General features: G+C 40.4%; 1 protein-coding gene and 1 long non-coding RNA gene across 2 annotated transcripts; one reads left to right on the forward strand and one right to left on the reverse strand.

Moving 5' to 3' along the window:
- Window positions 1-358: 358 nt before the first annotated feature.
- LOC106810440 lies at window positions 359-10206 on the forward strand. Its single transcript, XR_001394018.1, has 4 exons — window positions 359-429; window positions 693-818; window positions 9246-9364; window positions 9679-10206. It is a non-coding gene; the product is annotated as an uncharacterized LOC106810440 (long non-coding RNA).
- Window positions 5024-9094, reverse strand: LOC106810439 (polyprenol reductase-like). The gene is made up of 3 exons (XM_014813799.1): window positions 8196-9094; window positions 7077-7355; window positions 5024-6004 (listed from the first exon to the last, which is right to left on the reverse strand). Exons 1-3 carry the CDS (start codon window positions 8689-8691, stop codon window positions 5859-5861), a joined length of 921 nt encoding a protein of 306 aa, XP_014669285.1. The 5' UTR covers window positions 8692-9094; the 3' UTR covers window positions 5024-5858.
- Window positions 10207-13839: the final 3633 nt, after the last annotated feature.

A 13839-nucleotide genomic window follows, 5' to 3' on the forward strand; every position in this document is an offset into this window, starting at 1 on the left:
GGTGGGGGCTGCGTGTGTACGTAGGGAAGGTGGGGGCTGCGTGTGTACGTGGGGAAGGTGAAAGCTGCTATTGTATAATATGCAGGGTAGCAATAACATCATTTTTGGTTTTACATTGTTGCTGCATTATATTACAGTTACAGTTGAAGCTGTGCTAAAGTAAAACCTCTTGACCGGGGGATCTGTTTATAAAGCACACACTTTGTTTCCCTTGAATTTACTGTAATATACAGGTTAGACTAAATCTACATGAACTGAATATATGGAAAGCCTATGTGAAGCCATTCGGTAAATCTTTATGGGTGAGCTGGGTTTAAGAACAAAATGCAACAAATTTTACGTGTTCAACATGATTTGTTTCAGTGGCCTCACAACTCCACAGAAGAACCCATCTTTGCTCTGACAAAAACTGGTGATAAATTTGACGAGGTACACAACAGTCATTGTTTACTACAAGCCACTGTGTTTTCAAATAAAATAATTGATGCGAGACTAAAGGAAAATAATAGAAACACTAGAGGTAAATTAATTAAAATGAAAGTTCATCACTATATTAATGGCAGTTATTATTAGAACTGCTAATAAAGTCATCAATTGTGTGGGTATGACATGATGTCCATACTGAATGTAAAACCAAAAGGCAGCAATTTGTAAGCATTAAATAATGTTGCCACATTTCGTTTGATTTCTAGGTGCGGACTATACTGCTAGAACTTTATAGCAATGGTTGTAAATTCAGAATAAGTCAGCTGAAGAAGCGAATTGAGGAATCGTCAATGCCTGTCCCAGCGGAAAACGAGCTTAAACGATTAATAAAGGTTGGTCATTTCTATAGTTTTGAATTTGTAATAGGCATAGTCTTATATTTGATGCTGTACTGTAGCTGACTTCTCTCTCATTTTTCTCAGCTAGGCTAAAATAGTTTTTTTGGCATCGTCAGCACCTGCCTATTTCTGTTATTTTCTTTGCAATGTAAGGCGGATCCAGAGAGACATGATACAAGATTGCGTGGCACAGCTTTGCTGTTGATCCTAAGCGCTGCGCGCGGATGAGACGCGCAATTCCGCGGGATATGCGCACGCGACCGCGGGGATGTTCAAGTATGAAGCGCTGTCCGCAGTGGAGACGTGCGCCAAATTCGAGGCCCAGCGCACGTCTCTACAGCGGTCAGCGGATGGTCTGTAGTTTCAGAAGATGACAATGATTATATATGGACGATATTCTAGGAATTGGCGATTATAAAACAGTAACAAAAATCGCCCAGTCATGCTCCAGATTAGCTGAATCAAAACGATTAGAATTTAATATGAACAAAACAAATACAATGGTTATAAAATTCACAAACAAAGAAAGGATAGAGAAGGAGACCAAGGCAACCAAGGCAATAGGCAACCAAGTAATCAAAAAATGCACCAAATATTCATACCTAGGGGATCTAATTAATGATATAGGAGGTTATAACGATATGATAAGAGTCCAAACTGAAAAATGTTGATGATGAGCCGTTTCATGATGAGCGAAATAATATTATTATCATGGGCAGAAGAGCAAAATTATGGAAATCATACTATAGAAGCAAGAGTGAAATTATACGAATGCACAGTTTTACCTTCCTTCGTAAATAACAGTGAAACATGGACAGGAAGAAGTAAAAATGTTGGAGGATTTCCAAAATGAGTGCCTGCGCAGAATAATAATCACGCAGAAAATGCAGAAAAATCTACGGAAATGCATTGAAAGACGATGAAAATTCCAAGGAAAGATACGGAGAAATTAGTAAAAATAACATATAGTTTCTATAGGTAAATCGTGGTAAATACATTAAACACGCATTATTTTATTGAAAATCCCCATATTTACTTATAAAACATCCAAGAGATGGCACTGTGGCATGTAAACATTGGCTGTATTTTGATGAAAACTGTTCAATGAATGACGCACTCGTTCACTTGCAACAGCGAGAGAAAATGCGGGAAATTTTCCTCTTCGATGCGAAATGCATCGGCCGGGCATTTCATTATTTACGAAAAGTAAATAAGCCGGTGAAAAACGGTAGGTACAGGAACCGGTAACGTCGGTCACGCCCCATTCATGCCCATCAACGAAGAAGGCGTAGCGCAGTGCGCTAAACAGCGTGTTATTTTCGTTTTTGTGCCAAACTCTATCGTAGGAAACCGTTCTAGCCTAGCAGAATGCCCTAGTTCCTGAGATCGGCGATTCCATGCTGTTATGGGTCCCCACCTATAAAAATATCAAACAGAGGTGCGGCGTAGGCTGTGATTAGAAGACACAAAGTGTCAATCCTCGGCAAGCCTCGGCATCATGGCCACATCACGTCCAGAGAGACCGGGTACAAGATGGCGTTGCGCAAAAGATGCGTTGTTCCCCGACCGCCGAGAGCGGTTAAGCCACGCACTTCCAAGGGACTGGGCGCACGCGACCGCGGGATGTTGTATGTAGCATCTCGCGCTGCCCGCTATACGAATTTGCGCGCCGAAGGAGGGTGGGCGCGCGAATCCGTATAGCGGGAAGCGTAACATCGCGCAGTTTTCGTCACACGTACATCGGCTTTACTACGGCGGCCTTGGGGGAGGGCATTTCCTGCTGCTGCTGCTTTGCTGCTCCAGGGCCGCGCTGCAGCAGGGAGCAGTATTTGGTGCTGCTGCTGGTTTGCTGCTGCAGGAGCGCACTGCAGCAGGGGCCAGTATTGCTTGCTGCTGCTGCTGCTTTACTGCTGCATGGGCCAGTATTTCTTGTTGCTGCTGCATGGGCGCGCTGCAGCAGGGGCCAGTATGTACGTGTACGTAGGATTAGCTACGTGTAAAAACTGGCACGGCCATGCCAGCATGTGCTCGCACGTGCCGTCGCCACGGGCAGTGCGGGGTCAGGTTGGTAAAAACCTGCCACGTACGCAGCCAGGCGCCGCGGTGGCGGCGGTTTTGGAGATAGCATCTAGACCGCGCCCACCCACGTGGAGCGCCGTACGCGTCTTTGTTAAAACCTCTGTGATAGACATGACGCTATACTCGGCAGTAGCCCACGTCATCGCGTAGCGGCCAATGAGCGAGCGTGTGGTCACTGATTGACAGCATTTCTTGGGGTTTCTTGTAGGAGCCACTACCTCTTACCCTTGTGGCGCGCCACCCCAAAAAATGTTTAGGGGCCGTTTGGAGATGGCCTCTAGGCGTCAATCGCGAAATGTCGGTTGGATTCCGCCCCGTTTTCGCGGAGTTCGTTTTCAGACCCCTGTCTAACATATCTATCCAAGTGGACAATATGGGGGCGGCGTATTCACTGTGGGGGCGCGGCATTCTACATACGAGCTTGTAGTCGCGGCACACCGAAAATGACAGGCGACTCAACACATTTCTTTTCTTGCTACTCGTTTTATTGATGACTCTGTACCACAGAGTGTGGCACACACTGCAGGGCAGGTGAAACTGCAACACAAATTTGTAATTCTTTTAAACCCAGTTCACTCTTTAATCTTACATGTATTATATAATTTAACCAAAAACTAGCGTTATATTTGTATCCGAACTAAATGAGTGAATTAAACGATGTAGCTTGTGAATTAGACCAGTTGCAGTGACATAAAAATATAATACTCACAAGTCACAAGTATATATACGAGCTCTCTTGTGGTCAACTTGCTGCGACTAATGTTTCATGCCAAACTACATGTTACTAGAAATTCCACGTCTTAAAACCAGCCCAACCCCAGAGAAGCCGAATTTAAATTAAAGGGGCCCTGGACGAGCACACGCGCGACCGACAGTACGTAATTCTTGCACAAATAATAATGGGCTCTCTACCAAAACAATTATTGCATTCTGGCGGTAACAGAGCTTTTATTGTTCTACAGTGATAAACATAATTAAAATATTGCTTTTAAAAAAATGTGTGAAGTATGTATTCTACATACGAGCTTTTCTTGCCCTACAGTGATACAAATAATTAACATATTGCTTTTAAATATTGTGCCAAGTATAGGGGATAGCGTGATTGATCCTGTTGCCTCTCAAACATTTTTAATCTTATTTTTGCATGCCTCTGACCTAATATTTATATAATATACCTAATATTTATCTGCTAATACCCTATTTTACGGTGAAAAATAATTTGGAATAACTGCAGTATGCAGAGGCACAATATATCTAGTGAATAATATCTAGTCTATAGGACCTCCTAGTAAATGCCAAAATACCACAATGCATGATAAATTACATCCACCTGGTGTACAAAAAATAAACCGTATCTTGATACACAGACAGAAAAAGAAACGTCTTAAATTGCATGCTATGATAAATTTGTCATATCATGTACGAATTAATATTTTTTTTATTAGTTTATTTGTAAATTCATAATTAAAGGATTATAATACCCTAGTATTTTTAGAGTATATTATGATAATGGTGCATAAATAATAGTATACACATACAAATTTCTATTATCCTTGTTGTCATAAAACAGCAGTGTTTTGAAATCATTATTTTACTGTTATAATATGTGTTCCAATACTTTCTTAACACAAACGTATTACAAAGAGTACGTTAAAGCCATAGAAATATATAGTAAAGAATCATACATATATATATTAATTATATATATATATTATTATATATTTAGCTGAAACACAATGATACGATCTGAGTGTGCTCTAGACTGCACTAGACAACATCCGTATCGTTAGTAGTCAACCTCACTTAATTCGTATCAGACGAGACCACGGCATTTTCTATGAATTATGTAATCAACGAATTAGACCTAATTCGTATTTTCCACGAATTCTATTAAATCCGTAGAAACCACGAAATAGATGGATAATTCGTGTAAACAACGATTTATGAATGGAAATTTTTTACAAAGTTATTTGTACATGGCTGAACAGCTGGATCGCGCGTTCGCTCGTGCGCACTTGCTGTATGCTACATAATATGCATGCATGTTATACAGAAGCTATGTAAAATAACATGTATTTGTTCTACATGTATAAAGATAATTATATTGAAGTTTACACACATTTTGTATTGAGCAAATCTTGGTTAAATTTCATTTTATTTCAAACTTGGACAAATACATTACCTACGGTTCCACTTGCTATCACACAGAACGGAGACAGCGCGAGTGGGTTATGTACAATACTCCCAAATCTCGCGCATGCTCAATGCGTGACTACGAAATGGCTTATTGATTTTAATTGTTGAGCGAGTGGCAGTGTTTATAAATATACTCAAAGATAAAATGTTGCTTGCATAAACAAACATCCCCTACGAATTACACGTGTCATTTTGAATTGAATAACGTTAATTGGACCAGAGAATTATGTACGAATTACAGAATACGAATTATACAACGGAAATTAAAGGGAATAAAGAAGAGAAATATTGGGACCGCATGTTTTTGTACGAATTAGGTATTCTACGAATAAAGTGATGACGAATTAGGCGAGGTTGACTGTAATAATATCGCAATACAGACGCTACATATCGATTATCGTATCGTGGGCCACTATCATGATTCACCGATGTATCGGTAAATCCCTACTATCCAATATTGAGACACAGATTGCTGCGGAGCATATAATTACGATTAACCACGATTTAATTACGACACGCATTTAATTACGATAAAACACGATTACCTGGAAATTATGTTAAAATCTTGACTAATGTTCCCTTTTACATATGCTATGCCTTATCTCTTCATTTTTTTTAAATGCAGTAACAAAAGCTCTCAATTATATATTTAATTAATTGTAATATGGTCCACAATGTGTGTTTAGATGTGAAGTTAGAGCTGTATTGATTATCCTGAGATTTAAGAAGTGGCTTCGGTACATCCCATGCCTGGACAGCTCACAGTACGTGTGGAAATATTGCTTTCCTGTTCGGTGGGTAACTGGTGTAGGTCGCTTGGTACCACCTGTGTGTTGCGATGCCCATGGCCGCCTGATTTGCAACCACGAATACCACCACCATCCACCAGATGTAGTGACGCAACCCTGAGTAGAGAAATAATTATTAAATGTCAAGGCAGCCAATCTAATAACGTGCACAGGACTAACAATGGAATGTTTGAAGGTGGCACTGCTCCAACTAATGATCACAAAAGCAGTATGATGTACTACCCTTCTCCCCACCTAATGTCTGTAACTTGTGAAAGTGGCATCAATGAGTATTCAACTTGTGGGATCTGACAATTATGATGAAGGCAATATCAAAGCTTGGTGAAATGAAAGGCCGAGATGGAAACAAGATGTATTCGCTATATCAACTCAGGGGTAGAAATTAACTTTTGAACACGGGAGTCCAACGGACTTCCCTAGCCTCAAAAAGAGGGAGTCCGCAGCAAAATGAGGGAGTCCGCAGGCAAAAGAGGGAGTCCGCAGCAAAATGAGGGTGTCCGCAGCAAAATGAGGGAGTCCGCAGCAAAATGAGGAAGTCCGCAGTCTGAGGTTCAAAATTAAAGATATTAACAATAACGATGTGCAAGGGACTAACGGTTGCACATCTGTCAAATTTTCTTTGGATATTAGCTGAAAAAATACGGTATTTCCAGGAGGCCGTGCTCTGGAACGAACTAGGTAGTATGGCAGAATTTTCAGGGAGTCACAAGGACTCCTGCATATGTCAAATCAGGGAGTCCGACAGTAAATCTGGGAGTATTTGACTTCGAACCCTGCCAACTAGACACGAATAAGATTTATATTTATAATAGATAGTGGAGTTTTGCTCCCCACACTGTGATGCAATAGATCTATAGGGAATTTTTTCACAAGAAGAAAAGTAGGTGGAGGAAAAATAATAGTAGATGGCTGATAATTGGAAATGCAACGAAATTTGGCAGTGTTCTATCGGCATTTTCAAGCCCTTTACCTTGATTAAAATTTCTAATTAGGTCATTTTAAACGCGAAATGTTCCATCACTTATGGGACTATATTTTAAGTGGCAAACTAGTCAGTGCCTAGCCTTCAAATTTTCGCTATTAGCTCGCTTATTCGCTGTTAGCCAGCTTCTAGTACCGCAACACCTGGGTATAGTGGGGCGAGACGAGACTAATGTAGTAGGCATACCCATTGTCATGGCGAGGGCCAGGTAGATGAGGATCTCCGCCAGAAAGTGCGGGCACGACACGAGGTCGAACCAATCTCCGCTCGGAATGCAGTGTATGAGTGTTTTCACGCGGCCTTTGCTGTCCTTCCTCAGTCTTGCAAGGATGACGTGGGCTGTGTGGTGGTGCCAGTTTGCCCACAGGAACAGCGCAATGCCTACTGGTTGCCACCAGTGGAATTGTAGTCGGATCGGTGTGTCGACGTATGGAAATCCCTCGGCCAGGCTTAGCAGGGCAGGAGCTGAACAGAAATGGTTGATACATACAGTTACGTAGTTAAATCATGGTAGAGATGTTTAATTAATCCCCCCCCCCCAGAAGGACACCACAGCCAATATTTAGTTACTATGTATTTTAGATTTTTAGCGTGGTGACTCACTAGCACTTATTGTATGTAACTGAAAATTTGCATGTTGCATAGAATGTCAGAAGTGTCTAAACAACCGGATCCGGCTCCACACATCAGTAATCTAGAGAACCGGATATCGGCTCTGATTGGCTAATTTTGTCACTGAATTATTTTATTTTTTAATATTTTTTGCTAATTTTATTTTATTTTAGAATTAGTGATAGGCTTAGTGGTTGGAGTTAGTGTTATTAATCATTAACTGATTTCTATATCCACAACTTTTATGTAGGTCTCAGTGGCTCAACGTTAGAGCTTTCGCTTCGTGATAGTAAGGGACCGTGTTCGAACCCCATAAGACTGTAAGATGTTTTTATTTTCCTCTGTTTTCTGTATTTCTTTGTATTTTATTTGTTCTGTATTCATTTATTTGTTCGGTAACTTTTGTTTATGTTTGGAATTAAATATATTTCTTTATGTTTTGCATTAAAAATTGTCCTATTATATATTTGTCCTGTTATGTTCGGAAACTGACCAGTCAGAGAAGAGTGCCGGTTGTTTAGTTTTCAGGACTACGAAACCGGGTCCGGTCGTTTAGACACTGCCTAGAATGTCCTACCAATCCATAGCTGAAATTTTGCTGGCGTGGCAGGCCATATAACTTCTAGGTAATTAACACTGAGGTCATTCGATTGCCCCCCTCCCCAGGGTTGAGCTACGCCATTTTGTGCTCACCTAATCCGAGGTAGTAGGCGCAGCCAATGATGTAAGTCAGCCAGCTCATGGTGGACTGCGAGTAGACGCTGACGAACAGGCATTCATACAGTCGTCTTGCAACATGCACGAACAGCATCGTCATGCCGAGCCCCGCCGACAGCGCGTCGACGCGCGCGCCATCTCGCGGACCAGTCAGGAAGTCGAAGAGCTCACCGAGCCACGTGAACGGCGTGCTCTTGTTGAAGTAGTAGCCGTGCAGCAGCACGGCAGTCAAAAATCCATTCCACAGCGTGGCGATAATGTAGTAGTGTGTAAAGTATCGCTTAGGAACGTGACACCAACCATGGTTACTGATGTCTTTGTGTGAACCCAGTTTGCCGTATCGAATCAGGTTTTGCAGGGCAGCGGGCATACTACTACTACTAGAGATGAATAGCATTGGCCATTGCAGGGTGCACACGCCTATAGTCATCACTGCCCAGAACCAAAATATAATATTGCTACTTTCTATCATGATTTATAAGTGTAGGAACCCTGTTATATGATGTAAAACGTGTACTTATCGAGTGTTTGCAGCAATAAAATTCCACGACAACAAACAAACAATATATATTTTCACGCACTGGGCAACTGAACTGGACCCCTGTACCGGAAATCGAACAAACTGACAAAGTGACTGCCGTTTGAATCAATTCAAAGTCTCTGAAGTGACCGGTCACTCAGCGTAAAGCTGTTATGCGTTATGCGCCCGGTCATCGTTTGTGAAATTCAACTAATCGTACATTGGAAACGTGGAAGAGATAACTGTACGGAAGAGAAAGGGGAGGAAGGTTGTGCTGATTTAAAAGTGCAAATAAAATGGTTGGTGAGGATAAGAGAAAAAGTATATCGTGGCTATAGGAGATCGAGGAGGATGAAGAAAGAAGGCGCGTAGGGCACAGAGACAGAAGGGGAAAGAAAGGGTGAAGAAGGAAATATAGCATACAGACATCTACGTATATAAGCTTTTTTTGAATATAACTGTACACAATTTTATGGTGTTTGATTTTGTCATTTGACATATTTTAGGATTACTGCATTACTCGGTCAGGCTACTACTATCTAAAGGGCACCGTGGGAGCAGACAGCTAGTAGCTCTACAGATGTAGGGTTGGCATTCCATGTGCACACAGCACATATATTATCAGGTGAGGTGACATATGTAGTCATAGTAAAGGTAAAAGGCATACAGAAATATACAAGCCTAAGTAATATAGTAAACATGCATAATGTAGGACTTGCTAAGAGGACTTGGGAGGAGGTACGTTCTTGCTCTTCTCTCTTCACGTTCTTGCTCTGTGCACCTTGACGTGCCCATTCTAGATGCATAGATCCATTCTGAATCTGCACTTGTAATGTCTTAACACATTATAATTAAGGTAATTTAATACTTGATATACTAAGGTAATTTCATAACTACTAGCACATTTGAAAGATTGTGAAAAAATCAATATTATTTCAGGTCTGCGAATGATTCCATCAAGATGATATCACTAGGCAGAACTAGTGAAAACCTAACCATCTGCAGCAAATGCAAGACATATCTTTGCGTACCGGCTGGTTGAGCTACCATAAGCCTTCATATGTTGTCATGAGTCTAATAGCCATGTGTCAGGTATGTGTAGTCAGCATATCCTGAATATGATGGCTATCCTGACGGTTTTGTCAAGTGTTTTTTTTTTATCTGACAAAAGCCGGCTGTGTTGATGTAGACATCCCTGGCAGGATTCCTGCATATATTCAACGTTGAATTTGGGCCTTACAGTAAACAGCACACGCACTGTGTGAATTGTAAGGGGGATACTGCAATTATCATTCGTAACCAGAGAGCTTATGTTCCTAATAAAAGACAAGATATGCGATCTTTAATCGTGTCTCAGAAGTAAAGTAACGCATATGACCTGTTGTTTATATAATGTCGAAAGTATTATTGAAATCTTGCTTTGATATAGCTAAATTAAATACACGTGAAATAATATTTGCAATAATATTTGCCAAATCTTCTTGTATTTTTTAATGATTTACTTGAATTATTATACATAGCACATTACATTACATAAACATTGCAGCTACGTCTAAACACGTATATAGTCTGGTTAATTACGCATAATAACCAAATGTAGTTCATTAAAATGTCACACTGCCAGCGCCACGTAGTTTGCGAGTACCCAGCGCCAGTGCTTGTCTATTTATAATTATTATTGGAAGTTATGATAACCATGCAGTAGTGGTATATTATATATATATATATTTATAACATACGCACGCATGCAGACGCACGCAGACACGAGCGTGCGCATTTAGTTATTTATTCAATATGACATGATGCATAAATATAAAGTATAATAATGTCAATAATAATAATATTAATAATAGACAACAGAGCTGTGACAGACTATTTCAAGTTAATGGCAATCTGGCTATTCTGCCACAGGAATATATATAGCTTTATATGATATGTTTTTCTTGGACCTTGGGCCGGATTCAAGAACAGTTCGTACGCACAATATCGTGCGTACACACGTTCGTAGTTCGTACGCACAAACATGCATTTAGGTGGTATTCACAGAGTTCTATTTCGTGCGTACGGTACGCACACTAGCGACCATGCGTACGCACAATAACTGAGCTTTGAAACTGCACTTTATGCAAAGATACCGAAACAAACGCTAATATAATAGTGTTATATAGTGCATCGCCAGTTTGCTATGAAAGGCAAATGATATAATTAGGTCATAAAATTGAACATTTTCCTGTTTTAAAATGAGAAACAATATACTCAGTAACCCACTATTTTAATACTACATGTATTTCATTAACCGCATATAAGTAAATGTATAATGAAATAATGTTGTATTTAAAGTTTGTATCTTCCTATATTTACATAACGTTATAACGAACCTTTTAAACGTTGTATACGTCCTCTCATGGTTGTTATAGGCTGAAATATTGTCTCGTACGTTCGGCAACTTGTTTTGACTAATTTCTAAACACCAATTTCTAATCTCGAACATTTTTAATTCTAGGAATATATTTTTTTTTATCCGCAACTCTTGCCTTGGTCCTGTTCCCGCTCGAGCTTTGACGTAAATGTGTCGATGCATGGTGTCCGCGTTACAGCCCTCTTCTTTGCGTCCCTGTTTCTACCCCAAGATTTTGTGGGATTTGGTATTGGGGCTGCTGCAGACGTCTCCATCATCGTCATACACGCGCACGCGTTCGAACACCCACACTGCATGGTCATTTACTGTATATTTTCATACATCTTGAATGACATTGGTCTCAATATAATAATAAACGCTAATGTTCGGGACCTATATATCACAGTGCGAGTTAGCCTCGTGTTTAGCCTCGTTGATGCTAACAGAGAAAAACAACGCTCCGTACGATCGTTAAGTTGATTTCATGGCAAAAGCAAAGGCAAAGGCTGAGTATTGTAAACTTCTAAGGAACCAGCCAAATCAGGCGAAGATAGGGTCGAGTTTTTCCTGGCAGACACGAAGGTTGAACCGTCCCATCATCTTCAGTTCATTATAATTAACTGCTTTAATCACAGCTTGCCATATCTTTTTATTAACTACAGCTGCCGCGTTACCAGCAAAACTTCCGAACACAGTCATATCTTCCTCTGTTCCACTTCATAAATGATTAAGTCTATTTTTTCTGCGGAAATATTCCTATTCTTCCACCTCTTCACTTGAGTTGCCGTGTATATAACGTACTAAATAAATTTGCTCTCACCGCACTCGTTGAGAATGGTGCTATAGGAGATGATTGGCTATTAGGAGACAGTGGCTATAGTTCATAAAGGCTTGCTTGATGATACCCAATTACTCAGACCAACGAACTGCACCAGAGCGCTGTTTTGTGGGTTTTGAAAAGTAAACATTGATTACCAATCCGAGATTTACATGACGTATTCGTCTTTATGCCAACATTCTGCGTGACAGGGGCATTATGGCTGATAGGAGGGAGGGAGGGAGGGAGGGGGATAGAGAGAGAGCGAGAGAGAAAGAGAGAGAGAGAGAGAGCGCGCGCGATCCTATCCCGCGGAATGTCATGTAGATTATTTTTGACATATGTAATTTCTATTATCCAACATCTATACCAAGGAATATTGTGTTAATTATTCCCACACTGATAGTCTGTATTTACTATTATATGATAAACGTATAGACTGGAATGTCACACAAATCCTCTACACGCCGATACCGTGTAAGTACTGTTATCCTAACTGTAAACCGCGAAATGTTTGTATTTTAATACGTATTTGCATGAACGCACATCGCGGACGGTCATACTAATTATCTTCACCATATAAGTTTGTAAATGTTATCATCTTAAATGTATACCGGAATATCATGTTAATTATTTCTATACTGCTATCTGTAATGTATGTATTGCAATGTCATGTTATAGCGTAACAGAATGTCCGAACACACTGGAATCACAGTGCAACATACAAGCACGCTCAACTGACGAGGTGCAGCGACAGTGACAAACAAACATAAACAACGTTTTGAAAACCGTCACTATAATGCCTTCGTTATCTTTAGTTACTAACTGACAACGAATAAAAACGACAACAACGGAGCTGTTTCCGATCTAACCAGAAATACGTGATAACAGATCTGTACATCATCCGTTAGGATGCACGCTTGATGTAACCGGAATCATTTATAAAGCTTGTACCATGCATGCATGCATCTAGCGCTTTATCAAACAGTACATGACAAAATGTTTGCGAATACGTACTTTTACAGTGGTTTTACACCGAAGACGTGGTTTTACAGGCCACATAATAACGCAAAAAGGCAGCACTCATAAAATGATATGAAGCGTAAGCTTGCACTAAAACTGTAGTCTACACCGATAATAGTTACCTTAGTTCCCTGTATAAACACCACTGCCGCTAGCGTAGGCCCGCCTACTCCGCAGACATTAGATCGACACAAATATAAACATACAGGGAACACACTAACATAATGACGTACAAACTCTATTAAGCAACCGTATATTACCGTTCCAGATTCCCTACTACAAACTTACTCATTTAAAAATGCTAGAAATGCAGTCGTCCAAGGATTTTGCAATGCATAACTTCCGTCGTCCTATTAATAACTGGCAATTTCTGCAATAGTTTTATAACCTGCAAGCCATAAATACGTACATACACATGTAAATATACATCCGAATCGACACACACGTGATTGCCTAGCGAGCATATGACCAAGATCCCATAATATTATCACACTATCAGTTGTGAGTTGAGAGTTGTGAGTTGCAGTGTCGCTTTTTTTTACTAACTCATGAGACAGACACATAATATAATGGTGCAGAAAACTGACTCTGGTTCATCGACAGTTACCGACAAATTTGGCCGATTTTATCCTAGACCCGAGGATCGGTCCTACGGATATCAATGGCGACCACTGCTGCCACGTACGCTCTTGTATCAAGCTACATGTTATTGTATAGGTGAACAAGCAGGTGCAGCCACACATTCACGAACCATACTTCGCATTTATGAGCAGTTGGTAGAAAGAACATCTTCCACACTGCAATTTTCCATTGCCATGCAGGCGCCATTCAAATCTCTGCAGTGTATATATTCATAGACAAT

The sequence above is a fragment of the Priapulus caudatus genome, unplaced genomic scaffold, assembly GCF_000485595.1.
Source record: "Priapulus caudatus unplaced genomic scaffold, Priapulus_caudatus-5.0.1 Scaffold440, whole genome shotgun sequence".
Classification (NCBI taxonomy): Eukaryota; Metazoa; Priapulida; class Priapulimorpha; order Priapulimorphida; family Priapulidae; genus Priapulus; species Priapulus caudatus.

Bases quoted from the DNA above. Each gene is read 5' to 3' on its own strand.
- LOC106810439 (XM_014813799.1), bottom strand. From the start codon at position 8,691: ATGATAGAAAGTAGCAATATTATATTTTGGTTCTGGGCAGTGATGACT. The intron at 7,356-8,195 runs GTGAGCACAAAA...ATTTCTGTTCAG, and splicing joins CGCCTACTACCTCGGATTAG to CTCCTGCCCTGCTAAGCCTG. The intron at 6,005-7,076 runs GTATGCCTACTA...TTCTCTACTCAG, and splicing joins GGCCCTCGCCATGACAATGG to GGTTGCGTCACTACATCTGG.